The sequence below is a fragment of the Rhinatrema bivittatum genome, chromosome 3 (assembly GCF_901001135.1).
Source record: "Rhinatrema bivittatum chromosome 3, aRhiBiv1.1, whole genome shotgun sequence".
Taxonomy (NCBI): Eukaryota; Metazoa; Chordata; class Amphibia; order Gymnophiona; family Rhinatrematidae; genus Rhinatrema; species Rhinatrema bivittatum.
The window spans coordinates 324,142,840-324,170,082 of NC_042617.1; the positions used below are offsets into that span (position 1 = coordinate 324,142,840).

General features: G+C 44.7%; 1 protein-coding gene across 1 annotated transcript in view; it reads right to left on the minus strand.

Moving 5' to 3' along the window:
- LOC115088588 overlaps positions 1-27,243 on the minus strand; it is a 223,390-nt gene that overhangs the window by 80,641 nt on the left and 115,506 nt on the right. Inside the window, exons 20-25 of the mRNA XM_029596845.1 lie at positions 22,829-22,967; positions 21,149-21,302; positions 20,412-20,507; positions 8,338-8,502; positions 7,624-7,856; positions 5,936-6,074 (exon numbers count right to left, since the gene is read on the minus strand). Coding sequence (XP_029452705.1) covers positions 5,936-6,074; positions 7,624-7,856; positions 8,338-8,502; positions 20,412-20,507; positions 21,149-21,302; positions 22,829-22,967 — 926 coding nt within the window. The remainder of the gene's footprint in view (positions 1-5,935; positions 6,075-7,623; positions 7,857-8,337; positions 8,503-20,411; positions 20,508-21,148; positions 21,303-22,828; positions 22,968-27,243) is intronic.

A 27,243-nucleotide genomic window follows, 5' to 3' on the forward strand; every position in this document is an offset into this window, starting at 1 on the left:
AACCATGTCTTTGTAACAGCAATGTCCAAGTCCGCCTTCAGCTTTAGGGCCTGCAAGTCTGTACGTCCAAGTACCGAACTGCTAGTCATTTCCCCTAACAACAATAACCCGCTAGCCATCAATACTAACACACCTCTAGTAAATCAAGTGAGAGACCTTGGGGCCTTCCTAGACTCTAGAATGAACTTTAAAAAATTCATCAACAACATCACTAAAGAAGGCTTTTACAAACTACAGGTATTAAAACAGTTAAGACCTCTCCTACACTTCCACGACTACCGTTCGGTCCTTCAAGCCATACTATTCTCAAAGATTGATTATTGTAATGCGCTGTTGCTTGGTCTCCCGGCCTCTTCTACCAAACCTCTTCAAATGCTGCAAAACGCTGCAGCCAGGATCCTCTCAAACTCCCGCCGCATGGACCACATCACCCCGATTCTAAAAATACTTCACTGGCTACCCATTCGCTACAGAATTCTCTTCAAGACACTATTATCCACAAAACCTTATTTCAGGAATCCTTGCTCCAACTTACCATACCCCTCAAACCACACTCCTCTGCAAGACCCACCAGATCTGCATACAGAGACTCCATCCAGGTTCCCCCCAAAAAATCCGTTCTGCACAACACTATTCAAAAACGAGCACTATCAACTGCTGGGCCGCATCACTGGAACTCTCTCCCGCCAGATCTCCGCTAGGAACATTGACATATCACTTTCAGAAAAAAATTAAAAACATGGCTGTTCGCCCAAGCATACCCTTGAAGAAGCCTCAGGGTCACCCACACAGTCACATACCCCACGGTTGCGTCCCTTTCCGCAACTCAAAGGAACTGTTTTTCGCCTTATTGCACTTTGATAAAATTTGCCTAATCGTAGACACAATGTAAATTTGTATATAATTCCTACCTTGTAAGCACTTTCTCCTGCTTATATGCCCTTCTCTCCAATTAGAAATTGTTTAACCTATCCTCTTCTAACAGCCTAGTTCCACTTTCCCTGTTATAATGTAACTTTTTGCTTTCTTTGTTAACTGGTTCCCCCTAGTTTATTGTAAACCGGTACGATAAGACCTTGTCTTGAGTATCGGTATATTAAAAGAATTTAAATAAATAAATAAATAAGTCTGGGATTTTATTGGTCAGACTACGAGCAATTGTAGTCAGAGCTTTTCAGCTGCTCTTCCTAGTTATCTTTTCTGTTTTTTTGAATTGATTGATTTTGTTACTTTTTCTTCCTACTTATTTGGGGATGACATAGCAATTTCATTGGCCACCTCCTGCCACCCCTGCTTCCTAGTTTATATGCCTGATAATGTATCATCTGAATTTTTCACTTAGCATCCTCTTTCCTGCCACAGTGAAATGTAGGCCATCCTTACCATACAACCTTTTATTGCTCCATACATGGGCCCAGCCTCCCATGTATCCAAATCCACATTCTTTACACCAGGTTTTGAGCCAGGCATTGAAATTCTCTATATGGCATAACCTTTCCTTTCCCTTTTCTTGAACAGGTAATACTTCTGAAAAGGCAATAGTCTTTGCCATGTGAATAATCCTCTTCCCTAGATTTTGGAAAGCTTCCTGTACTTCAAGGATACAATTTCTAGCAAGGTCATTGGTCTTGAGATGGATGATAACATTGATATCGGCGCATTTACTTTCTTCTATAATTGCATCGATTCTCTGGTTGGTATTTCTCCTGGCTAAGAATCCTGGAAGGCATTTAACTGTTTTGTCCTCACCAAAATGGTTTCCCAAATTGGTTCATCTGATGACCGAGTCTCCCAAGAAAAAAGCTTCTTCTTATGACATTTAATAATGTTTAAGGGTTTCTGGATAACTACATCCATTTCAGACATTGCTTCATTTTCTATTGCTGGAATGTCTTTGTTATCCAATGCTTAAAAGGTAAAATGAAAGGGTAAACGAGGTGAGACTGAGTATCTCTTCATCACAGGTCTTATTCTGCTGGAGCCTACAGTAATCCATTTATTCTTGGGTTTCTGAATCCTTGATGTCTGACTTCTCTGTGGGAGTGGGGGTGAGTTTTCAGGATGCTGCCCAGTTGGGGAAATTGAGTGTCATATAGTCACATGTCTTGTTCTACTAGATCCCACTGTAAACCATTTATTCTTGAGTTTCTGAATCTTCTGTGGAAGCTGGGGAAAATATTCTGGATGCTTCAAGAAAGGGGAACCTGAACAGTTCCTCTTTGAAATTAATTACCTGCTTTTTCATTGTAGACAGATGCACACAAATTGGAAAGCCCTCAAGTCTTCAAATGGTAGGCCTTGGGACATGAGAACCACAAATGTTACACTGAATAAATGACATTCTGCCAATAGCGACTAATATACAGGTTGTTAGATTGATACTTATGTGTTAGATTATTCACTTAACCAAAGTAATTGGAAGAACTAACCCCTAGGGGAGCAAAATCTCAGCTCAGCTAATCTAAACTAACTACACTTTTTTTTTTCTTATCTAAATCCTAGACTGCAGTTTTGCCTCTCTACCATCTGCTGGAGTCAGAGACATTCAGAGGGACTGCAGGTGGCACTCTCTCTTATGTAGCGGTGTCGAAAGGTTTTGTTCTCTGACTCCATCTGCTGGTAGGGATACACAACCCACTGATCTGGAATGATCTGAATATGTACAGGAAGAACTATTTAAGAGAAAAAAAAACCCTAGGGGTGGGTAGGTGGTAACAAAACTCCTGTAGATACCAGCCCTTTGAATTAACAAGCACATTTACTTAAAGACACACTAGCAAAGATTCTAAAAACACTAGCTTCCTGGAAATCTGCATACATTTTATTCTACAGTGGACAGCTCTTGTTGACACCTTTATGGTCACACATCAGTATCTTTTTCTATATGAGGTCGTCACGTGCTACTGTTCAGTTGTATTTGGGGGGAGATTATAAAGTTGATATAGCTTGATAGCAATGGACCCTAAAATCCATTTATCTCTTTATACCTCTGATATCCCTACGGATAAAGTTAAACTTTTGTTACAAATTATAGTTGTGCTAGATGTGAGGTTGCAGCCTCTTGGAGGAAAGCAACCATGCCATATGTACTCAATTTGGGGAAGCGTATTTGGCCTGTATTTTATATGGGGAAATTAACAGTGGCTTGAAAAATGATTTAAAAAAAAGTATCTGAAGATATGGGAACCTTTCCCTGCATGGCGGGATAAGCATCCCTAGAGATTTAGCTGTCTTATTACTGTTGACATTCTCCTGATATATATTTTGTATAATTCCTTAACATACTGGAGTGCATTGGAGGAAAGGGGGGAAAGGATTCTTTATATATGTAACCAACACTAAGAGCATAAGAACATGCCATGGAGGAAGGAGAGGAGTAAAAGACCTGCCTGAAGTGGGGTGAGGTTCCCGGCCCTGCGAAACCCTCCTCCACCCATCTGACGTCATTTTGCCGCGACCACTCTACCGATATAAAAGTGCCGCAGCCGCGGCATTAAAGTGAGGAAGGAGAGGAGTAAAAGACCTGCCTGAAGTGGGGTGAGGTTCCCGGCCCTGCGAAACCCTCCTCCACCCATCTGACGTCATTTTGCCGCGACCACTCTACCGATATAAAAGTGCCGCAGCCGCGGCATTAAAGTGAGGAAGGAGAGGAGTAAAAGACCTGCCTGAAGTGGGGTGAGGTTCCCGGCCCTGCGAAACCCTCCTCCACCCATCTGACGTCATTTTGCCGCGACCACTCTACCGATATAAAAGTGCCGCAGCCGCGGCATTAAAGTGAGGAAGGAGAGGAGTAAAAGACCTGCCTGAAGTGGGGTGAGGTTCCCGGCCCTGCGAAACCCTCCTCCACCCATCTGACGTCATTTTGCCGCGACCACTCTACCGATATAAAAGTGCCGCAACCGCGGCGCGTAGCGTCCACCGGTGCGACGTCTAAGCCGCGCGCCGTCAAAGGGGCGCCCAACTTATTTCCGACTTGCTTCCGATGGCTGGAGATGGAATACAAATAATACTTTAATAATTTGCTTTTGAACTCTCCCGACCCTCCCAGAGGACCAAGGAAATCGTAGAAAGGAAACAGGTGTGGTAGGAACCCTTTATATTTTTTGTCTACCTCATAATGCCACACACAAAACGTAAGGGGCGTTTGCGTATCGATTCCTCTGTACCACCGCAACCTACCCTCATGCAGCAAGCAATAGAGGGTTTTTTCACACCAGTTGCAGTATCAACACCGGGTGCTAAGTCCGCTGAGGGTTTAAGTTTAGAGCAAAACCTAACCCTCCTGGACATTCAAACTTCCTTAAGCCCCGGAGCACCTCAAACCCCTCTGCATCCTACCCCGGGACCCCTCTCAAATTCAGATCATGGGAAACTGCTATTAGCATGTAGACCCATTATCTCAGAGGAGGAATTGGAAGGTGGACTAACAGGGGTAAATATAACATCAGAGCAAGGTGAAGGAAACCTGGCTACTGAAATCTTAAAGATTTCAGAAGTATCCCAGGAAGGAGAGATGTTGCTGAACCTCAATATTCAGAAAATTGTACAACCAGAAGTGATCACTCTGGATTCTATATGGAAAGCCCTAATGACTTTAGAAAATTCAATAACATCATTAACTAAATCTATAAATGTATCTCAATGTAAAATGAATGTAATTGAACCTGTGGTAAATACTCATGAAACTAAGATTAATGAGATCTCTGTACAATTATCATCTATAAAAGAAGTTCAAATTAATCTGTTTAAATCAGATGAGCAAATGAAAAGAAATTATGAAAAGATTGAAACAAGATGAGATATTTAAACTTGAGGATGTTAAATTTTCCAAGTGCGAAATTGATCTCGCCTAAAGAACAATTTAAAAAATATCTGATGAATGTCTTATTAATAACACAAGATAAAATACCAGATATCTCAAAAATCTATTTTCTACCTAATATAGGAGTTAGAAATGAACCCAGGTCATTAGAAGTTAATTTAGAAACAGAATTAACTGCCTTTCTGGAAGCTCCCTCTGAGGAACAAATTGAATTCAGAGGGACATTATTAGTATCCTTTGTGAAAGAAAGAGATAGAGAGATGATTTTTAAAACTTTTCTTCAGAACCGTGACAAAACATTTTTTGGTCAAAAAATATGGATCTACCCTGATCTCACAAAGGAAACTCAAACTAGAAGGAAAGAATTTGTTGAGATGTTGTCAAAAGCTAAAGCATTGGGGATCCAGGCAGTTATTAAATATCCATGTAAGTGTACATTTATGTATAAGAACAATAAGTATGTTTATTATGAACCCGTACATTTAAGAGCTTTCTTAGATAAATGTAAGATTGAGGTAGGCAACATCTAACCAGATTGAGGTATAATATAAAGAGAAATCTGTAAAATTCCTTATTAAATTTAGAAATTACTTATTGTTTAAACTACTCTAATGAAATTCCAAGGGTCCTCATTGCTTCTTAACAATGTTACAGAAGAATGGTTTGTGCTGGAATGTAAAATTTCATGTTACAACTATTTTGGATGTTTGTAATGATATGAAAATGAATAGATAATTTAAAAAAAAAGAACATGCCATACTGGGTCAGACCAAGGGTCCATGAAGCCCAGCATCCTGTTTCCAACAGAGGCTAATCCAAGTCACATGTACCTGGCTTTAGGAATATTTTTTGTAGCGGTGTAATGTGTACTGGAGTTCAGCGAAGATTGCTATTATGATGTGTAATCTTTTGTGGAAGTTTCAAAAATACAAATTTTCAAATTAAAAAAAACCCAAAAAACCCTCATCAAGGAAAGGGGCTGAAAGTTCAAATGCTCCCTCCAGTGCTCTTCACCTAGCAATGTCTAAGCTCCACCTCTGAGAAGCCTGAGGACGTTGTTTGCCTGATGATGACTAAGCTCTACCTCCAAGACTCCTGGGAGATGCTGCTCACCTGGCGACGTCTGATCTCTACTTCTGAGGCTCCTTGGGGTGGAAGCTCGGAATCAGCCCTCATCATAAGTCCCTCAAACTGATCTTCTTGACCCATATGCCTTGCCAAGGCTTTCATGGCAGGGTGCAGGATCTCAACCCTAGAGAGACATAGTACAAGATGTGCTTAGTGTGGAAAACACACGAGCACCTGTGCACACCATATCGTCACTGCTCCTGTCATCATACATTGCTGTAAAAGCATAAGTCGTAGAAGGAAGGGTTGATGTGGAATATCTAAGAATGCTGAGAAATGAGAAAGTCAACATTGCTGTGTCAGGACATGCCCATACAGCCAGAGTCACCTCTGTGCAGAGCAAACATTTAGGGATTTTTCATATTAAAATTCCTTGAACATTAAGGGTCATACAGCAGCTCTGCATATGGCCATGTAGTACCAAGATAATACCGTGTATTACATGTGTAGTCTCTGCCCTAACTCTTCCTTGGCGAAAGGGGCTCAAATAGGTGGTCATGGGCCATTGCAGTTCCCATGCTCCCAGGTCCTTCCTGTGCAGGGTAGAAAGGGCAACTCTTTAAAATCCCTTAGGAATTTTTTTCTGGAGGACCTTTGCAATGGACCAGCAGGGGAAAAACACCCTACCACTGTAAATCCTTTAGTGGTAAACTCGATTGCATGTGAAAGCCACAGCAGGTACATTTCTTGTAGGCACATTCAGTACAGAAAAATAATGTTCCAAGAAAACAGTCTCAGCCAGCAACAATTCTGACTTACTCTTGGTAAGGAAAAAACCCCTCCCTGGGCACTTCCCCTGGTAACATCTGCAAAATCTGAGATCCAGTGGATTAGAGCTGGATGCCCCTCCCTAGACAAGGGGAACCTCTGCTGATGCTTTCCTCAGGCTGTAAACTCTAAGGACCTTCCCTTGTCAGGCAGTTTTCCCTCTGACTCCACACAAAGAGAAATCCCCTCTCAAACTCTGAAAAATTCTCTCTCAGACAGAACAGGATTATGAATTTAATCCCCCTTCCTCCTAGGGACCTCAGGAAATCCTAGGAATGCACTCTTGGACCCCTCCCAAGGGAAGTGTCTCACTATTCCTGAAGGCCTGGGCACCCTGATATTGGGCACTAGACACCTTCCCAAGAAAGGAGGCAGGCAGTCCCTCACCCCAAAAGGATCTCTCCCACTCTCTGAAAGAGAGCATGAAGAATCCTGTACCACGAGTGCACAAGAGCGGCCACCGACAGGGGAGTGCCAACCACCTCTACCACTCCCACTCTACTCTGCTCCCACACTAGGGTCTGAGGCCTGCTAGTAAGGGACAGTTTTGCAACCCCCCTCCCTTACACATGTTATGTAGCAGGCTACCTTATTTGGGGAAATTTTGAAACCCTTCAGGGATCTTGCAGGCCCATGGGCTATTTTGTACCTGCAAGCCTACAAGCAGCTCCTGCCTTCTTTCTGCTTTAACCAGGCATTAATCTGCTCCAGGCATTAATCTGCTCAAGCCCCTGATGCAATCATGAAGTGAACCAATGCAGGATATCGTTTAAAGGTTAGTTGAATTATTAATTTTTATGAAAGCTGCAACAAATGGTCAATCTCTGACAACTGGTGCTACTGCTCACAAGTTTGAAACTGGAGCTAATCAACCCTTTAAGATTTTTGCATTGGCTAAAACTCACCTGTATAGTTCAGCAAATTGTTTATAGAGAGGGAGGGTGTTGATATCCTCAGTATGAAGCCTGATTCGGCCCCAGGCCTCCTTAAATACCTCCAGCTGTTTCCAGATGATGAGGAATGACCTCAGCAAAGCATAGGCAGTTACGGGATCATGCAGTCCTGATACATCGGTGGAAGGCTTCCTTCCTGGCTGCACTCGCTCCATGCTCAGCTCACCTCCTTCTGCAAGCTTGGGCTGGGATCAGGAGAGGGAACAGGGCAGTGTTCAAAGAATATGGGACATATTTCACAGTCTAAAGTGAAATATGCTGCATGCTTTCAAAAGCTCCTCGTCTTCCTGTATCAAATAAATTATGCATTGTGCCTTCTGACATACACAAGCCCTTTATAGTTTATTATTATGCAGTTTTTGGTGTTACCCAATAATAACTTACAAAATCAGCTACACGATTTTTAAGAAGACTACATGGCAGTATCTAAAATCTGCTTAGGCTCGGACAGCTGTCAATCACAGTCATGGCCTGAAGCATATCATGATTAGTTCCTGTCCAATGATTTAAGGTAGGAACTGATGTAATATAAATATATTGTGTGAATTTAGCATTAAAAGAAGAGTAAATAGGTCATGGGTAAAGCTCATGCGCACCACTTGCTACAAGCTTTAGCTTGAGACCTTGCAAGATCCTAACAGATTAACTGATTTCCCAGGAAAATACCTGTTTGCTCTTGGGGTATGAAGCATCCTGACTGCCCCAGTCTTCCAGCTGAAAGGAGATGAGCTCATGGCCTCCCTGCAGGACATCTTCCATTAGCAACTGCACCCCAACCAGCTCCCCGTGAGCTATGCTTCGCTCTTGGTCATTGAGTCCGCACAGGCACAGCTAGAGGTGGGGGGGCAAGACACTGCTATAAGGCTTATGGACCCCTCAGCCACACAGACCTCGCAAAGCACGCAGGCACCCACGGTGACTGCAGAACTGCAGCACCATCTGTTCAGCCAACCCCAAACATTAACTCGGGGAGTGACGGTTAGCCAGTAGTACTGCAGGAGAGAATGTGGAGGTTGTAGCAGACGACAGGCAGACTAAATATATATCAGCAATGAAGCATTGTTATAAAGAAACACTAACAGCATACTGGGAGGTGGGAAGGGGAGCATTGCATGAAGGCCCTACCCACTCTGCTCAACATGGGTAAAGCCATTGCTGGAGGCCCTTGTCTAGCTCTGGGCCCCCATGCTTCAGGAAGATTTTGGAGAAAGCTCAGAGGAGAGCAAAGAACACGGTTAGGGTCTGAGATAATGTGACCCGTGTAGGTAGCTGGAAGGAACTGTGTTTATTTAGCCTTGAAAACAGAAGACCGAGGGGTGACTTCATATGAAAGGAAGTGGGTGCTGTGAGGATGGTAATCAGTTGTTCTCCATTCCTCCACAGAAAGGACAGGAAGTGATGGGCTTAAACTGAAGCAAGGGATGATGATGCTGCTTGGATTTTCGCAATTTAATTCTCTGCTCTCTAAGGGCTGCAAAACATTTGTCTATGTGGAGTTATTAACAGCTTATTTTTCCATTTTGAAGCACTCGCTACAGCCAGATCGCGATGATACTAAGTAGGAGGAGCCACAGAAAAGCAGTATTTTTGTTTTTAAGTAGTCCCCTTGACTTGCGGCAAGACTTTACACCTGCTCCAGGGCAGGCGTAAAATTTTCCATGTTAAAAAGTGTGTTGGGCACACGGCAATTTTTTGCATCGTGTGTAATAGCTAATAGCCTCATCTACATGGCATTTACCTATGATGAGCACTATTAAATGTGCATCGGTTTGAACGCGCATTTTGGACACGCTAATCCCATTACTGCATAGGGAGTTATTCTAGCATGTCAAGCTAGAATTAACATTTAACATTTGCAATGGGTATTACTATGACCCAATCACTTACAGGTGCACTAACCCAAGGGCAATTTCTATGGCCAGCATAGAACTAGGAAACATTATGCAAAAGACATACATTTACATTTCAAAGTATACATTTTACAATATCTGATTATTGATCATCTGGGGGAAAACCAGTTACTCATCAATCAATTCACCTTTACCACACCTTTTCTTAACTCTTGGGATGGTGGGAGACCATCCCTTAAGAGTAAAAGTACATTAGTCATTGACTTTACCACATTTGCAAGTCTCCAGGTGGGTGACCTTCTTTCCACACACACCATGCATCACTGTAGCTCTCTATGGGGGAGAACAACAGGGGGTCGTTCATCACCAACTTCCCTTAATCGTTACCGCATCATCCCCAACCTCGGGCAGTCACCCATACTGGCCATCACCCTCCTGAAGAGCTCCTACGAAGACGTCGGGCCGGCCTTTGCCTGTACTGCGGCGAGGCAGGTCATTGACTCTCGGAGTGCTCTGTCCGCCTGGGAAACTTCCCAGCCTAGGGAGTGATGGGGGCATGTCTCTAGGCTTCTCCACTCCAGCCCCCTTGCTAATTCTCTCTGCAACCCTTTTTCTGGACAAGCAAAGCTTCCCAGTCTTGACCCTTGTGAACTCGGGGTCAGGTGGGAATTTTCTTATGAAGTCCCTTATGGACCACCTAGATATTCCAACTGTCCTAAGGAGTTGCCACTCATCATAACCTCCATCCAAGGGGATCTGTTGCCTGGGAGGGTTACCTTAACCAAGGTCCCAGTCACTGTGAGCATCGGAGCATTACATGTGGAGATAGCAGACCAAAACCCTGCTATCCAGTCCAGAAACCAAAGCTATGTCCGACTATATCTGGGAGAACCATGAGAAGGTGTTCATCCGACCATCCACCACTCCAGCAGGTGCGGGATTCTTCTTTGTGACGAAATGATGACACCCTACGGCCCTGTATTGACTACCATGACCTTAACACGATCACCAAAAAGGATCGTTATCCATTACCACTGATCGCAGAATTATTCAACCGCCTGCAGGGAGCCAAGATCTTCACCAAACTGGATTTACAAGGGGCCTACAATCTGGTTCACATTTGACCCAATGACACACAAGAGATGGGCACTACGAATACCTTGTTATGCCCTTCAGGTTGTGTAATGCCCCAGTGCTCTTCAAAAAAATGAATGAGATCTTCCATGATCTGCTCTATAACAGAGTCATGCTGTATCTGGATGACATCCTCATATTCTCCAAGGACCTTCCATCTCATCACCGTGATGTCCACCGAGTTCTGCAACACCTCTGAGAGCATCACCTATATGCCAAGCTGGGCAAATGCCTGTTCAAAAAGGAGAGCCTTCCCTTTCTAGGGTATATAGTTTCCAGCCGCGTATTTTCCATGGATCCAAGCAAACTAAAGAGCATCTGTGACTGGCCTCAACCAACCAGACTGTGGGCTCTCCAAAGGTTTTTGGGGTTCACAAATTATTACCGGCATTGCATCCCTATTCCCTGATCGTGGCTCCCCTTACAGCCCTCACACGCCAGGGAGCCATTGTCAAGAACTGGACCCCCGAGGCCATGGCAGCTTTTCAGGACCTGAAAGAAGATTTCCTACAGGAACCCTGCTTGCACCATCCAGACCCTAATCGCCCCTTCATCCTAAAAGTGGACACATCCTCGGTAGGAGTTAGGTCTGTATTGAGTCAGTACTCTCCTAAGGGTACCCTGCATCTGTGTTCTTTCTTTTCCTGGAAGTTCTCTGCTGTTGAACGTAACTACGGGATAGGTGACAGAGAACTCCTCACTATCAAGCTAGCTCTCGAGGAATGGCACCGGTGGCTGGAGGGCACATAACATTGGTTCACGATCTACACAGATCATAAAATCTCAAACACCTGCAACATGCCCAATGTTTGAATGCCTGACAGGCCCGCTGGTCCCTCTTCTTCACCTGCTTCAATTTTGATTTGAGGTACCTTCCAACGGACAAGAATGCTCGGGCTGATACCCTATCATGCTCCTTTCTGCCAGAGGCTCTTCCTGAACAACCACAGCACATCATAGATCCAGCATGAATCCTTCTGTACGTCTTCCAGACTGTTCCTCCAGGGAAGACAGTTGTTCCCCGCAGGCTCTGTGAAAAAGTTTTGGAATGGTCCCACGACTCCCATGAGGCAGGTCCTCCTGGCCAGGCTCGGGCTCTCGCCCTCCTTCAACGCTACTATTGGTGGCCCCAAATGCAACATGATGTACGAGCCTATGTGGACTCTTGTTCCACCTGTGCACAGCAGAAACCATTGGTGGGATGACCCTGGGGGCTGTTACAGCTATTGCCAGCCCCCAGAGAACCCTAGACCCACCTGTCCACCGATTTTGTGGTGGACCTCCCTCTTTCTAATGGCAACTCTGTTATTTGGGTCATGATTGATTGCTTCTCTAAAATGGCCCATTTCATCCCATTACTGGGCCTTCCCTTCAGCTCCTAAGCTTGCCCGACTCTTCTTTTAGCATGTATTCCATTTTCATGGGTTGCCTCAGCATGTGGTCTCCAACAGAGGCTCCCAGTTCACAGCCCACTATTGGCTTTCATTGTGTAAAAAGTTCAATATAACATTGGATTTTACTACTGCTTATCATCTGCAGGCCAATGGTCAGGCCAAATTAACCAACCATTCCTTAAAGACCTTTCTCTGGTCATATGCCAATAACCAGCAAGATAACTGGGCCGATCTATTACCCTGGGCGGAGTTCTCTCATAATTCCCATTTCTCCACCTTTACGGGTTCTTCACTCTTTCAGATTTGTACGGGAAGCAGCCTTTACCTCCACTACCAATTCCTTTCAATGTTCCATCTCCAGTGGCTCAATTAACAGCTATGGAACTTCAAAAGCTTTGGATTTGAACTTCTGAGTTGTTACAAAAGGCAGCCACTCAGTCCAAGAGATTGGCGGATGCCCATCGAAGACCAGCACCTCAATTCAAACCTGGAGACAAAGTTTGGCTCAGTAGGCGCCACATCTGCCTTAGGCTACCATCTATGCATCTGGCACTCAGATACATTGGCCCTTTCCCCATTATCAAACAGATGGGGCCCATAACCTACCAGCTACGCTTACCTAATTCCTTAGGTATTCATAACATCTTCCACATCTCCCTCCTCAAACTGCTGATCTTCTCATGGCCCTCTCAAAAGTCACCCCGGTCACAGGAAATTGCATCGGAGTCTGATACCATGAATCAGGTACAGGAAGTCCTGGATGTAAGAAGAAATGGCTGTAGATGGGAGAACCTCCTCACCTGGGAAGGATATGGCCCCAGAGAAGAATACCTGGGAGCCAGCCTCCAATATCTTGGATAAAAACCTAATCAAGTAATTCCAAGCTTCTCATCCCGAAACACTTAGGAGGGGGCTTAGAGGAGGGGGTACTGTTAAGCTCACCGGTCGTGGAGCTCTGCGACTGGCATCACTTACCCCTTTGGCGGAAGCAAGTCCAGGCTCCCTGATGGCGGCAGGGAGCTGCTGCCGATGCAATTTCCCCCTTTCACATGGATCTGCGCCGCCAGCCGACACTGACCCTGCCTCCTCACGGCTTGAACGCCGCCAACATGCTGCCTCGTCTTTGTCCCTCTAGGTGTGTGCGCGTGCGCACCTTTCTACCAGATTTAAAGGGCCCATAGTGGGAAAGCTCCGCGGGCTTCAGCGATGACATTTTCCAGGGTCTATTTAAAGACAGTCCCTGCCTGCTTCAGATGCCTTGGCAACAGGTCTCCTCATTTCTTGTGAGCTGCAGGTTGCTACTGAGTTCCTGAGTTCCTCGTCTCCTTCCTTGTTTTCTTGGATCTCCTCGGCTCTGACCTTGGCCTGGACCCCTGCCTGGAATCTGACTCTGAGATACGCCGTCTGCCTCGACCCCTGCCTGGAATCCGACCATGAGATACACCGTCTGCCTCCATCTTCATCAGAGACCCCACGTAAGTCCAGCCGGCCCTGGCACCCGAGGGCTCAACCTAAGGGGAATGTGGGAAGGAGCCCCACAGCTCCCCAATGGTGGGGAGCTGTGGGGCTCCTTCCCATGGGTAGCGTTAATTCCCCCTTGGTCCAAGGATCCATAAGCGCAATACCACTTTTCAGCTGTCTTCCCATTTAAGACTGTCTTGAAATCCTGAGGGTATTTCCAGCTCCTTCCTTCTGGCTCCTACAGCCACACCTAACCTTCTAAAGAGTTGGGCATGCTCCAAGGGATGATATACCCCCAGAAGCCTATCCCCAAAACAGTGGGGTTTTGGCAAGAGGAGAATCAAAATTGCAAAATCCCTCTCCCAAAGCCCAATGATGGAAAAATACAGGGACTGTATTAGTGATGGGCAAAGGCCTCGTCTCACATGCAACGCTCACTGCTTAAAGACTATTATCAGGCTTGGGCAAATTTTTAGGATCCCTTACCAAAATCTCTGCAAGAGAGATATCGATCTATAGGTTTTTCTAAAGAACGTAATTCTACTTAAGAGTTTCTTACTTGCATTTTGTTTAATTTCATATCATTTGGAATGAATGTGGTGGAGTTCCTGGATGTCTTGTGTTTATGGGATGTGACACATGCAGCACTTTGTGTAGTTCAAGTTAAAATGGTCATGGGAGAGTTTGAGAGTTTTTTCCCACAGTATAATATCAACTGAAACTAACCCTAAACCCCAAAAAACTGAAATTGTGTGGTTAAGGAGAGATAACACGATAATCAAACTGCCAACCCTAGACCTAGGAATTAATATTACTCCCTCAGATCAAGTACGAGACCTAGGAATTCAGATCGATAAGAACTTCACTTTGAAAAAGCATGTAAGCAAATTAATCAAAACAGGATACTCCAAACTGAGAATATTACACCGGCTGAAACCTCTGCTAACAATACAGCACATCCGTACTGTCTTACAAATGCCAATATTTTCAAACTTAGACTACTGCAACTCCCTTTTACTAGGCCTACCCTTTGGTCTACTAAAACCACTACAGTTACTCCAAAATGCCTCTGCTAGACTATTACTAGGAACAAGGAAATTTGATCACATCACCCCCTCGCCGATAGCACGACACTGGCTTCCTGTACAATCCAGAATTCATTATAAAGTATTAACTCTAATTTTCAATATTTATTTATTTATTTATTTTAAGTTTTTCTATACCGGCATTCGCGATAAATATCGCATCATGTCGGTTCACAATTAACAAGTGGATAGGAACAAAATCAAAAAATAACATTTAGTAATAAATAATAATAATAATAATAGTAGTAAAAAACATAGATCAAGAGAAGGCTAAGGAATGCAGTTACAATAAAACAAGGGAATAAAATAACTTGGATCTGAGAAAAGAATGCAGGGGTTTAAATTAAAAGAATATATATGCCAGTCAATGTGCTTATAGCATTGATGAATTGCCCTTATGAGGTAGGGATGTTAATTACCATGATTAAGGCAAAGTCTGGGCGACTGGTTGATAATGTAATAAGTTCAGTTTAGTTCAGGAAAAGCTTTCATGAATAGCCACGTTTTAAGTCTTTTCCTAAAAGTAGGAAGGCATGGTTCCTGTCGCAAATCTGGTGGGATAGAGTTCCACAGAGTTGGTCCTGCAGTGGAGAATGCTCTGTCTCTGGCGGTTATGTGCTTCATGGTTTTGGAGTGTGGTATTTGTAGGGTTTCTCTATAGGACTCTCTGATTGGTCTTTTGGACGTGAATTTTTTGAGAGGAATTTGAAGGTTGAGCTGAGATTGTTGATGTATAGCTTTGAAAATAGTGGTTATGGACTTATATATGATTCTGTAGTGAATTGGCAGCCAGTGCAGGTCTTTGAGGATTGGTGATATGTGGTCTCTTCTCCGTGTGTTTGTTAATATTCTCGCAGCCGTGTTTTGGACCATCTGAAGGGGTTTAGTGTGAGATGCTGGAAGACCTAAAAGCAAAGAGTTGCAGTAATCTAGTTTAGAAAATATTATAGATTGTAGAATAGTTCTGTAGTCATGAAAATGGAAGAGTGGTCTTATTCTTTTTAGGACTTGGAGTTTATAGAAACAGTCCTTAGTAGTTTGATTTATGAATGCTTTTAGGTTTAACCTGTTATCCACGATGGCTCCTAAGTTTCTTACTTGTGGCGTTTGTAAATTGGGTGGAGGATTTGTGTCAAAGTTACTGTTTTCAGAAGAGATTAGGAGGAGTTCACTTTTTGAAGAGTTTAGTATTAGATTGAGGTTTGAGAGGAGACCATCAATTTTTTGAAGACAAGTTTCCCAGAATTCTAGAGTTTTGGTGTAGGATTCTTTAACGGGTATGACTATCTGGACGTCGTCTGCATACAGAAAGTGTTTAAGGTTTAAGTTAGTTAGCAGTTGGCAAAGAGGGAGCAGGTATACATTAAATAGCGTTGGTGAAAGGGAGGAGCCCTGTGGAACTCCCGTGGATGAAGAGTAGTGTTGGGATTCTTTGTTGTGGATTTTGACTTTGTATTTTCTGTTCCCTAAGAACGATTTGAACCATGATAGTGCTGTTCCGGTTATTCCGATGTTTGCTAATTGAATTAGTAGGGTGGAGTGGTTAACCGTATCAAAGGCAGCTGATAGGTCCAGTAGGATCAGTAAATAAGTGTGACCTTTATCCAGGCCCATGATGAGGTAGTCCGGTCAAGGAAATTAGCAGTGATTCAGTACTTAGAGCTTTCTGAAGCCATATTGAGATGGGAACAGAATGTTGTGTTCTTCGAGGTAGTCTGAGAGTCTGGAGTTAACTAATTTTTCCATTACCTTAGCTATGAAAGGGAGATTGGATATAGGACGGAAATTGTTAGGATCATTAGGATTTAAGTTGGGTTTTTTTTAGGAGCGGTTTGATGGATGCAATTTTCAGGTCGTCCGGGTAGATTCCTTGTGCTAGGGAACAGTTAATAATGACTGTCAGAGCATTGGAGATTGTTTCTGGTATTAGCAGGAGAAGTTTGGATGGGATGTGGTCTAAAGGGTGAGATGAAGGTTTCATTTTCTTCAATAAAGAGAGAATCTCAGAAGTAGTGATGGGTTCAAATGATTGTAGAGAAATGTCTTCGTTGTAGTGGAGGTATGTGTTGGATGGCGTTGAAGTGTTGGTTCTCAGCTGAGTTATTAGGTTGGAGATTTTGTTGCTAAAGAAGAGGGCCAACTCCTCTGCTTTTTCTTGAGCTAGGTTGTCAGGGATGTCAGGAGTCATAGTTTGGGTTAAATTAGATACATAGGCAAAGAGGGCTTTGGAGTCAAAGATAATATGGTGGATCTTCTGTGCAAAGAAGTCCCTTTTTGTTTTTAATGTAGCGCTTTTGTATTGGTGGAGTGCGAGTTTGTAAGCAGAGAGGGATGTCTGTGTTGGTGTTTTCCGCCATTTGCTTTCCTTCTGTCGGAGGGAGTGTTTCAGTTTTTGAAGTTCTTCTTTAAACCAAGGTTGTCTTTTGGAGGAGTTGTGTTCAAGTTTTTTTGTTGATAGAGGACAGAGATTGTTGGCTGCTGTTTCTGTTATCATAGACCAAGATTGGAGGGCTGAATTGGGTGAAGAGATGTCTATGAGTGTGAGTTCTGGGCCAAGATGATTGTGTAATTCCTCGGATGTGCAAGATTTCCTGTATATGAATTCAGGTTGTGGGACAGGTTTTTTGCTTATTTGTTCCAGCAAAAAGGCGGAAGATATTAAAGTATGGTCAGACCAGGGAACGGGTTGGCATTTGGGTGGAGTTGGGTGAGAGATGCTAGAGTTTACAAATATTAGGTCCAGGGTGTGACCTGCTCTGTGGGTAGGTTTGTTTATAATCTGCTTGAACCCTATGGCCGACATGGCAGTTAAGAAGGATTCACAATTGGTTGAGAGAATGGGGTCGTCGACATGTAAGTTAAAATCTCCCAATATTATAGCGGGGTGTTCCAGATTTAAGTATGTTGTTGTTAATTCTAGAATGGGTGATGCATCGGATTCCAGAAGGCCTGGAGGAGCGTAGATTAGAAGGATTTGCAGACTGTCAGATTTGAATAGGCCTGATTCTATTTTTGACGGGGAGTTAATTGTGAATTGAGTGATTTTTAGCTCTTTTTTGGCTGCTAGAAGGATACCTCCACCCCTTTTCTTCTTTCTAGGGATAGAGAAGATATCGTAGCTTTGAGTTGGAAGTTGGTTAAGTAGTGCGGTGTCCGTGTGTTTAAGCCACGTTTCAGTTATGGCGCAGAAGTCAGGATTTTTGTCCAAGAGAATGTCATTGAGAATTAGGGTTTTCTTGGAGAGAGATTGTGCATTGAATAGTATCAAAGAAAAAAGAGCTAGGCCTAAAGTTTGGGTAAACGGTGAAATCATGATGGGGATAAGAGATTTGTAGGTGGGTGGGCGTGAAATCAAGGAGTGTTTTGCTGTGAGAAAGGTTCTGTGTTGGAGGATTGGAATTGGGAGGCCCGTGTGCATTTTGGTCTGTTTGATGAAGAATGGAAGAGTGGCTGCTGGATGACGATTGGATGAGAGGTTGCTGGATGACGATTGGATGAGAGGTTGCTGGATGACGATTGGATGAGAGGTTGCTGGATGACGATTGGATGAGAGGTTGCTGGATGACGATTGGATGAGAGGTTGCTGGATGACGATTGGATGAGAGGTTGCTGGATGACGATTGGATGAGAGGTTGCTGGATGACGATTGGATGAGAGGTTGCTGGATGACGATTGGATGAGAGGTTGCTGGATGACGATTGGATGAGAGGTTGCTGGATGACGATTGGATGGGAGGTTGCTGGATGACGATTGGATGAGAGGTTGCTGGATGACGATAGGATCAGAGGCTGATGGGCGGGGATAGGATGAATGGATTGCTGGGTGACGGTAGGAGAGTGTCTGCTGGAAGGCGAATTAGAAGCGTGCTGGAGAATGCAGTGAAGAGTGCGAAATTAGGGTAAAGGTGATTGCTTGGGCTTTGTAAAAGATGTACTTGGCATTCTAATGACAAGGCTGTGGGGAGTCCGATTGTATCTGGGGGCGGCGTCCTGACCTAGAAGGATTTTGACAGAGCTCTGGAAGGTACTGGTGTGCATTTTCACTTGGCTCTGGGACGCTTCAAGGGGCGCTCTAAGGGGCAGGCCCCTTAGATCGCGCTCCTTCGGACGCGCGACGCCCGGCGCGAGACGCCGGAGGACGGCGTGTCTATTTAAGTCTGAGGGCACTTCCTCTCTACGTGTGAGTGCGTTTCCGGCCGACGTGAGATGCAGTGATTTAAAGGCCTTCTAGCTGCCTTCTGATAGGCTGCGTCGTTCACTTCGCCCTGCTTCGCAGGGTCCCACGTGGTCGGCTGGTTCGGGGCTCAGGGCTGCGATCGGAGGTCGGCGGGGCTTGGTCCCAGGACGGGGCGGCGCCGACTAGGCTGGCTGGAGGGCAGGTGAGGCGCAGCAGAAAAGGATCGCCGGAAGGGAGAGCCGCAATTTAAGGGCTCTTACCTTGCTTTTTTTTTTATTTTTTCTCCGTCAGTTCCTGCTTTGAGCTGCTTTCTGTTTTCTGCCTGCTGATTGGTGGCAGCGGGGAGTAGGCTGGCTTAGGGTCCCACGTGGTCGGCTGGTTCGGGGCTCAGGGCTGCGATCGGAGGTCGGCGGGGCTTGGTCCCAGGACGGGGCGGCGCCGACTAGGCTGGCTGGAGGGCAGGTGAGGCGCAGCAGAAAAGGATCGCCGGAAGGGAGAGCCGCAATTTAAGGGCTCTTACCTTGCTTTTTTTTTTATTTTTTCTCCGTCACAAACAATACATGCCTATTAGGAGTTACAGTTCATTTTTACTCACCACAGAGAACCATAAGATCACGAAACAAAGGACTTCTAACAGTGCCATCCACTAGGAACACACACCTAACTCAAATAAGAGACCAAATGTTTTCCATAGCAGGCCCCAAATTGTGGAACTCCCTGCCAGAGTCATTACATCTGATAGCAGAAAGAAAGAGTTTCAAACGTGGACTGAAATGTATACGATTAAATCGTATACGATGTATACGATTTAATGTAAAATACCAATATGCTGATAACTTCAACATCAATAATAATAATAGAGATAGTTAGTGGAGCAAGTGTATTGTTAGTAGAATTAGAATTTATATATACGGTTGGGTCGACCTAGAAAATGTATGAACATGAACTAGAATATGTATTTGCTGTGGTGTTGACCAAGAATGTGAATGTTGACACAGTGTGATTGTTGACCAAGAATATGAATGTTGATATTGTAAACCATTGTGTGATCTTCTTCTGGAAATGATGGTATATAAAACAACTAATAAATAAATAAATATTTGAAGATGTTATGTTTATTCTATGTTTCGTTTAGAATTGTATCTACCACTATATAAAAAAAAAAAAAAAAAAGAACGAAGCAGGGGAACTCTAGCTTTGACATTCAGAAGAACTTCCTAACAGCACTGGGACAATTTATGCAAAGAGGTGATGGAGGTATTTTAATCATAGGCTGGCAAACATTTACCTGGGATGACACAAGTAGAGAGGATTCTTGAGGTCTCTCGCAGCCCTGGAAGTCTATGAAAGGCAGTAAGGGAATACTGACCTGAAATTGCTGGGTTATCCAGCCCAGGCAAAAGAAGAGATCTATTAACAAAGGCCTTTTTCCTTGGTATTCCCGATTATCTGCTAGGCCCTCCCCCCCCAGGAAAAGATTGTACAGTGTGCAACACCCTAACCTGTTTTGCTATTTGTAATAGGATTATTCGTAATCGCTTGGCCATGCATGTGACTTCCCAGAGACTCCTGGTATAACAGGATATCTCCGCCTGTACGGCACTACGCCAGGGACTGAGCGCGGGGTCGTTGGCCGGTACCTGCATGTCGTGATCTATGGTGTGAAGACAGCTGACAGCCAGTGGGAAGAGTCCTCCATCCGTGAGGGAGCTCCTCCAAGGAAACAGCATGAAGGTCTGAAATGAAATGCAGGAGCAGAGAGAAAAGGACATTACAAATGCCGGTATGGAAAAAGGAACTGCAGGAATGACAGGGAATGGCCCGCTCTTCCCGGAGGACTGGCAGGTGCCATGCAGGTTTATGTTCCCACAGTGATTTTCAAAATGGAAGTCTGTGTGTACGTCTGGAACAAAACCTGCTGGGAAAAAGTACTCGCAGGCTTCGTCCCCATGCACACAGATTCAAAATTGCCCCTCTTAAAGACCTAAACATGTACGTCCTAGAGAATAGAGGGGTTGAGGGGGGAATGTGACAGATATTAAAAGGTATAAATAATATGGAAGGAGCAAACCTTGGCTGTAGAGTAGTTGGTCATGGCACAAGGCTCAGAGCGAATACACTGGGGAGTAACATTAGAAAAGGCCCGGTGGATGCATGGCGCTAGTGGTGGATAGGGGGAGGGGGAGTGGGAGAAGTGTGTCACTATCCCAGAAAGCCTGGGGGAGGCACAGAGGCTCATGGGGGACAGCAAGAATGTGAGCACTGGGAAGGGGTAAAACCGTGCGAGGCTTGTGGGCTCTCTCTGCCCCCATCCTCTGCTTCAGCCCTTTCCTGCCTGCCTTGCGCAACAGCCTCGAGGCGCATGGCCTGCACTCACCCTGTGGCTCTGTGGGTCCAGCAGCTGTGGGAGAGGAAGCAGAGGTGAGAGGGCGCTCCTGGCCGTGGCGTTGCTCAGAGGGGGCAGCCCGTGGGACATGCTATCTGTAGTCCTCTGATAGCCCGTGACGTTGCCCGCTGACAGGAATGCATTCCTAGAAGAAGATAACATTCCAGGAACATGTGAAACTAACCAGGGGAAAGGCTCAGACCGCCATGCTGTCCCTGGTTGGATTAAGCTGAAGGTCTATTTGGATACTTTTGGAAGATTAAGCCATAGTAACCAAGTAAAATTGAATTTAGTACCTGTATTCTCCTGGGTACAGGTACACTGTTGAAGGACTGGGTACAGATAAAAGAGGCCATGTAAAATGGGGGGACTCTCCCTTCCATGAGCGGCAGGACAGACTGGGACATGATGTGACTGGGACTCTCCCTCTCAGCAGTGGGACTTTGTACTGGGTGTGATTGGGATTCTCCCTCTCAGCAGTGGGACTGGGTACTGGGGGCAACTGGGACTCTCCCTCTCAGCAGTGGGACTGGATACTGGGTGTGACTGGGACTCTCCCTCTCAGCAGTGGGAGTGGGGCAGGGTGTGACTGGGATTCCCCCCCCCTTCAGCAGTGGGACTGGGTACTGGGGGCGACTGGGACTCTCCATCTCAGCAGTGGGACTGGGTACTGGGTGTGACTGGGATTCCCTCTCTCTCAGCAGTGGGACCGGGTACTGGGTGTGACTGGGATTCTCCCTCTCAGCAGTGGGACTGGGTACTGGGTGTGACTGGGATTCTCCCTCTCAGCAGTGGGACTGGGTACTGGGTGTGACTGGGATTCTCCCTCTCAGCAGTGGGACTGGGTACTGGATGTGACTGGGATTCCCTCCCTCTCAGCAGTGGGACTGGGTACTGGGTGTGACTGGGATTCTCCCTCTCAGCAGTGGGACTGGGTACTGGGTGTGACTGGGACTCTCCCTCTCAGCAGTGGGACTGGGTACTGGGTGTGACTGGGACTCTCCCTCTCAGCAGTGGGACTGGGTACTGGGTGTGACTGGGACTCTCCCTCTCAGCAGTGGGACTGGGTACTGGGTGTGACTGGGATTCTTCCTCTCAGCAGTGGGACTGGGTATTGGATGTGACTGGAATTCCCCCTCTGAGTGGGACTGAGTACTGGGTGTGACTGGGATTCTCTCTCTCAGCAATGGGACTGGGTACTGTGTGTGACTGGGGTTCTCTCTCTCTCAGCAGTGGGACCGGGTATTGGGTGTGACTGGGATTCTCTCTCTCAGCAGTGGGACTGGGTGTGACTGGGATTCTCTCTCTCAGCAGTGGGACTGGGTACTGGGTGTGACTGGGACTCTCTCTCTCAGAAGTGGGATTGGGTACTGGGTGTGACTGGGATTCCCTCTCTCTCAGCAGTGGGACTGGGTATTGGGTGTGACTGGGATTCCCTCTCTCTCAGCAGTGGGACCGGGTATTGGGTGTGACTGGGATTCCCTCTCTCTCAGCAGTGGGACCGGGTATTGGGTGTGACTGGGATTCTCTCTCTCAGCAGTGGGACTGGGTGTGACTGGGATTCTCTCTCTCAGCAGTGGGACTGGGTACCTGGTTTGACTGGGATTCCCCCTTTCAGCACTGGAACTGGAGCAAGATGTTCCTGTTCCCCTGTTTCAGTCTCTCTCTTACCGAATCAAATGTCTGACTGCCACATCGAACTGCAGGATCATCACCTCTCTGCGGAGGAGTAACAGCTCAGCTACTCTCTTGGGATCCTGCGGGTTTGGGAGACCATCAATCAGCCCCTGAATCTCAAGAAGCTCTGCTCCTGAAATGGAAGGAACGAGCCAGGAAACACAGAACATGAGGGCAGGCAGTGAGCAAAAGGCATATCCGGTCCCTTCATTCTCAAAGACCCTACCTGACCTCTGACTCCACCCTTTCTCCTGAGCCCTGCTGACACTTCAGCCAACGTGGTGGCACGAGGCTTGTAACACCGACTCAGGAGAGGACTGGTTCTGGGATCCGAGACAGCACTGGCATGAGAATCGTTAGTTTAAATTATTTACCTGACACCTTTCACTTAAGCAGGACCCCAAAGTGTTTTAAAGTTTACCAAAATTGGAAACATTCATGCAGCTACCTCGGGGGGAGGTGGGGGGGTGTATGATCTGGTGCTGGGACTGCAGGAACTGTCTCCTAGGGGCTCGAGGGGGGTGAGAAGAATCTCAATACTACTGTCCAACTAGAGCTGGGATTAGAACTCGGGTATAGGGAGATAAAGTGACTCACCCAGGGTCATACTGAGATTCAATGACAGAGGTGGGATTAGAACTCAGGCACAAAGGAGATAAAAGTGACTGTCTCACACACACACACCTGGGAACTCTCCAGATTTGACTTGGAGACTCCAGGAATTCTGGATGAATTGCAGGGTCTCTGGGCAAACACCTGAAAACTCTAGGTCCCGTGTTGCTGTTGAAGTGGTCTGTGCAGACCCCAGAAGAGAAAATCACCCGGGCTCGAACAGGCGGGAAGAAGGAAGAAGTTCTATCAGTCACTGCTGGGTTAGGAAGGGGAGGGTGAGAGTGAATGAGTGAGCACGAGTGAGTGTGTGTGTGTGAAAGAGGGAGATAAGTGAGTGTGAATGGGCATGTGAATAAGCATGAGTGCCTGGAAGAAGAAAATAGGATAAAGGATAAGCGTTGGCAAGTTAAATGTAAGACATTGATAAGACAGGCTAAGAGAGAATTTGAAAAGAAGTTGGCCGTAGAGGCAAAAACTCACAGTAAAAACTTTCTAAAATATATCTGAAGCAGAAAGCCTGTGAGGGAGTCAGTTGGACCGTTAGATGAGTGAGGGGTTAAAGGGGCACATAAAGAAGTTAAGGCCATTGTGGAAAGATTAAACAATTTCTTTGCTTCAGTGTTTACTGAAGAGAATGTTGGGGAGGTACCAGTACCGAAGAAGGTTTTCATGGGTAATGATTCAGATGGACTGAACCAAATCACGGTGAACCTAGAAGATGTGGTAGGCCTGATTGACAAACTGAAGAGTAGTAAATCACCTGGTCCAGGTGATTTAGGTGCCCCAGAGTTCTGAAGGAACTCAAAAATGAAATTTCAGATCGATTAGCAAAAATTTGTAACCTATCATTAAAATCATCCATTGTATCTGAAGACTGGAGGATGGCTAATGTAACCCCAATATTTAAAAAGGGCTCCAGGGGTGATCCGGGAAACTACAGACCAGTGAGTCTGACATCAGTGCCAGGAAAAATAGTGGAAAGTGTTCTAAATATCAAAATCACAGAACATATAGAAAGATATGGCTTAATGGAACAAAGTCAGCATGGCTTTACCCAAGGCAAGTCTTGCCTCACAAATCTGCTTCACTTTTTTGAAGGAGTTAATAAACATGTGAATAAAGGTGAACTGGTAGATATAGTATACTTGGATTTTCAGAAGACATTTGACAAAGTTCCTCGTGAGAGGCTTCTAGGAAAAGTAAAAAGTCATGGGATAGGTGGTGATGTCCTTTCGTGGATTGCAAACTGACTAAAAGACAGGAAACAGAGAGTAGGATTAAATGGACAATTTTCTCAGTGGAGGGGAGCGGGCAGTGGAGTGCCTCAAGGATCTGTATTGGGACCTGTGCTTTTCAGTATATTTATAAATGATCTGGAAAGGAATATGACGAGTGAGGTAATCAAATTTGCAGATGATACAAAATTATTCAGAGTAGTTAAATCACAAGCAGATTGTGAAATATTGTGAGACTGAAAAATTGGGCATCCAAATGGCAGATGAAATTTAATGTGTATAAGTGCAAGGTGATGCATATAGGGAAAAATAACCCATACTATAGTTACACAATGTTAGGTTCCATATTAGGAGCTACCACCCAAGAAAGAGATCTAGGCGTCATAGTGGATAATACTTTGAGAAACTGTTGGTTCAGTGTGCTGCAGCAGTCAAAAAAGCAAACAGAATATTGGGAATTATTAGAAAGGGAATGGTAAATAAAACGTAAAATGTCATAATGCCTCTGTATCGCTCCATGGTGAGACCACATCTTGAATACTGTGTACAATTCTGGTCGCCACATCTCAAAAAAGATATAGTTGCGATGCAGACGGTACAGAGAAGGGAGACCAAATGATAAGGGGAATGGAACAGCTCCCCTATGAGGAAAGACTAAAGAGGTTAGGACTGTTCAGCTTGGAGAAGAGATGGCTGAGGGTGGATATGATAGAGGTGTTTAAAATCATGAGAAGTCTAGAATGGGTAAATGTGAATTGGTTATTTACTCTTTCGGATAATAGATGGACTAGGGGGCACTCCATGAAGTTAGCATGTGGCACATTTAAAACTAATCGGAGAAAGTTCTTTTTCACTCAACGCACAATTAAACTCTGGAATTTATTGCCAGGGTATATGGTTAGTGCAGTTAGTTTAGCTGGGTTTAAAAAAGGATTGGATAAGTTATTGGAGGAGAAGTCAATTACCTGCTATTAATTAAGTTGACTTAGAAAATAGCCACTGCTATTACTAGCAATAGTAACATGGGATGGACTTATTGGGCCTGATTTTAAAAAGCATTTGCATGCATAAAACTGGGTTTTATTCGAATAAATGCACTTTACTCAAATAAGTGGACTTTTGAAAATTGCTACAATATATGCCATTGAATTGTCCATAGGGTTTACTTCTGTAAGTGCACTTTGTGTGAGTAAATGGCTTATGAAAATTGCTACGATAGTATGCCACATTTATGCATGTAACTCCTTTGAAAATTACCTCCATTGTTTAGGTACTTGCCTTGTTCTTATGGCCTGGATTGGCCACTGTTGGAGACAGGATGCTGGGCTTGATGAACTCTTGGTCTGACCCAGTATGACATGTTCTTATGTTCTCTTATGCTCTTATGAAGAAGGAGAGCACTGAGAGTGAGTGTGTGAGTGTTTGTGTGTATGTGTGTGTGTGTGTGTGTGTGTGAGCTTGAAGAGAGTTTATTTCTAATTTCCTCATGCCTACCATACTCTCCCTTTATAAAGTTACATACTACAGGCAAATTTTAAAATAAATAAATAAAATAAACTTAATATCCTCCCTCCAGTGGTTACGTCAAATATGTCAAATGATAGCATTATGATCGCTATTGCTTGATGGATTCAACACAGTAACGTCTCGTACCAAGTCATGTGTTCCACAGAGGACTAAATCTAAAGTAGCTTCCCCTCTCATCGGTTCTAGGACCAGCTGTTCCATGAAGCATTCATTTATGGCATCTAGAAACTTAACCTCTCTAACACATCCAGATGAGTCACTAACTCAATGAATACCAGGGTAACTGAAATCTCCATTCTTATAGTGTTGCCACATTCACTTACATTTTTTAATTTCAGCTAGCATTTCAGTGTTTGTTTCTTCATTTTGGCCAGGTGGCTGGTAATGTGCACCCACTGCTATACTCTAACTCATCACATGGAATTTCTGACCCATAAGGATTCCACTCTGCATTTTGTTTCCTGCAGGATTTTAATCATGTTTGACTCTATACCATCTTTTGCATATAGCGCAACCCCGCCACCAATTCAATTTGCCCTATTACATTGATATAATTTATGCCCTGGTTTCACATATTCAGAAGCATTTACACAGATAACTTGGAAGTTACCCAGCTAAATGAATATTTGGGCAGTTAGCTGGCTATATTATCATCCAGCTAAAATTTAGATGGATAACTTAGGAGCGTTCCGAGGGTGTATCAGGGAGGAGCCCACTAAGTTATCCTGTTAAGTCTGATCAGGCCAAAGATTTGTCCTAAACTTAATTGGGTAAAGTTAGCCGCTAACTTTGCTATCCAGATAGTGACTGAATATGGATCTCACAGTGTCCTATAGGAAAATTGGTTCTTACCTGCTAATTTTTGTTCCTGTAGTACCACAGATTAGTCAAGACTCCTGAGTTTTGCCTCCCTTCCAGCAGATGGAGACAGAGAAAATTTTACTGACACTGTAACATAACCCGAAGTGTTAACTGCAGTCCCTCAGTACCCAAGCCAAGATAGAAACAACAGTAATCACTACAACAAATTTATAT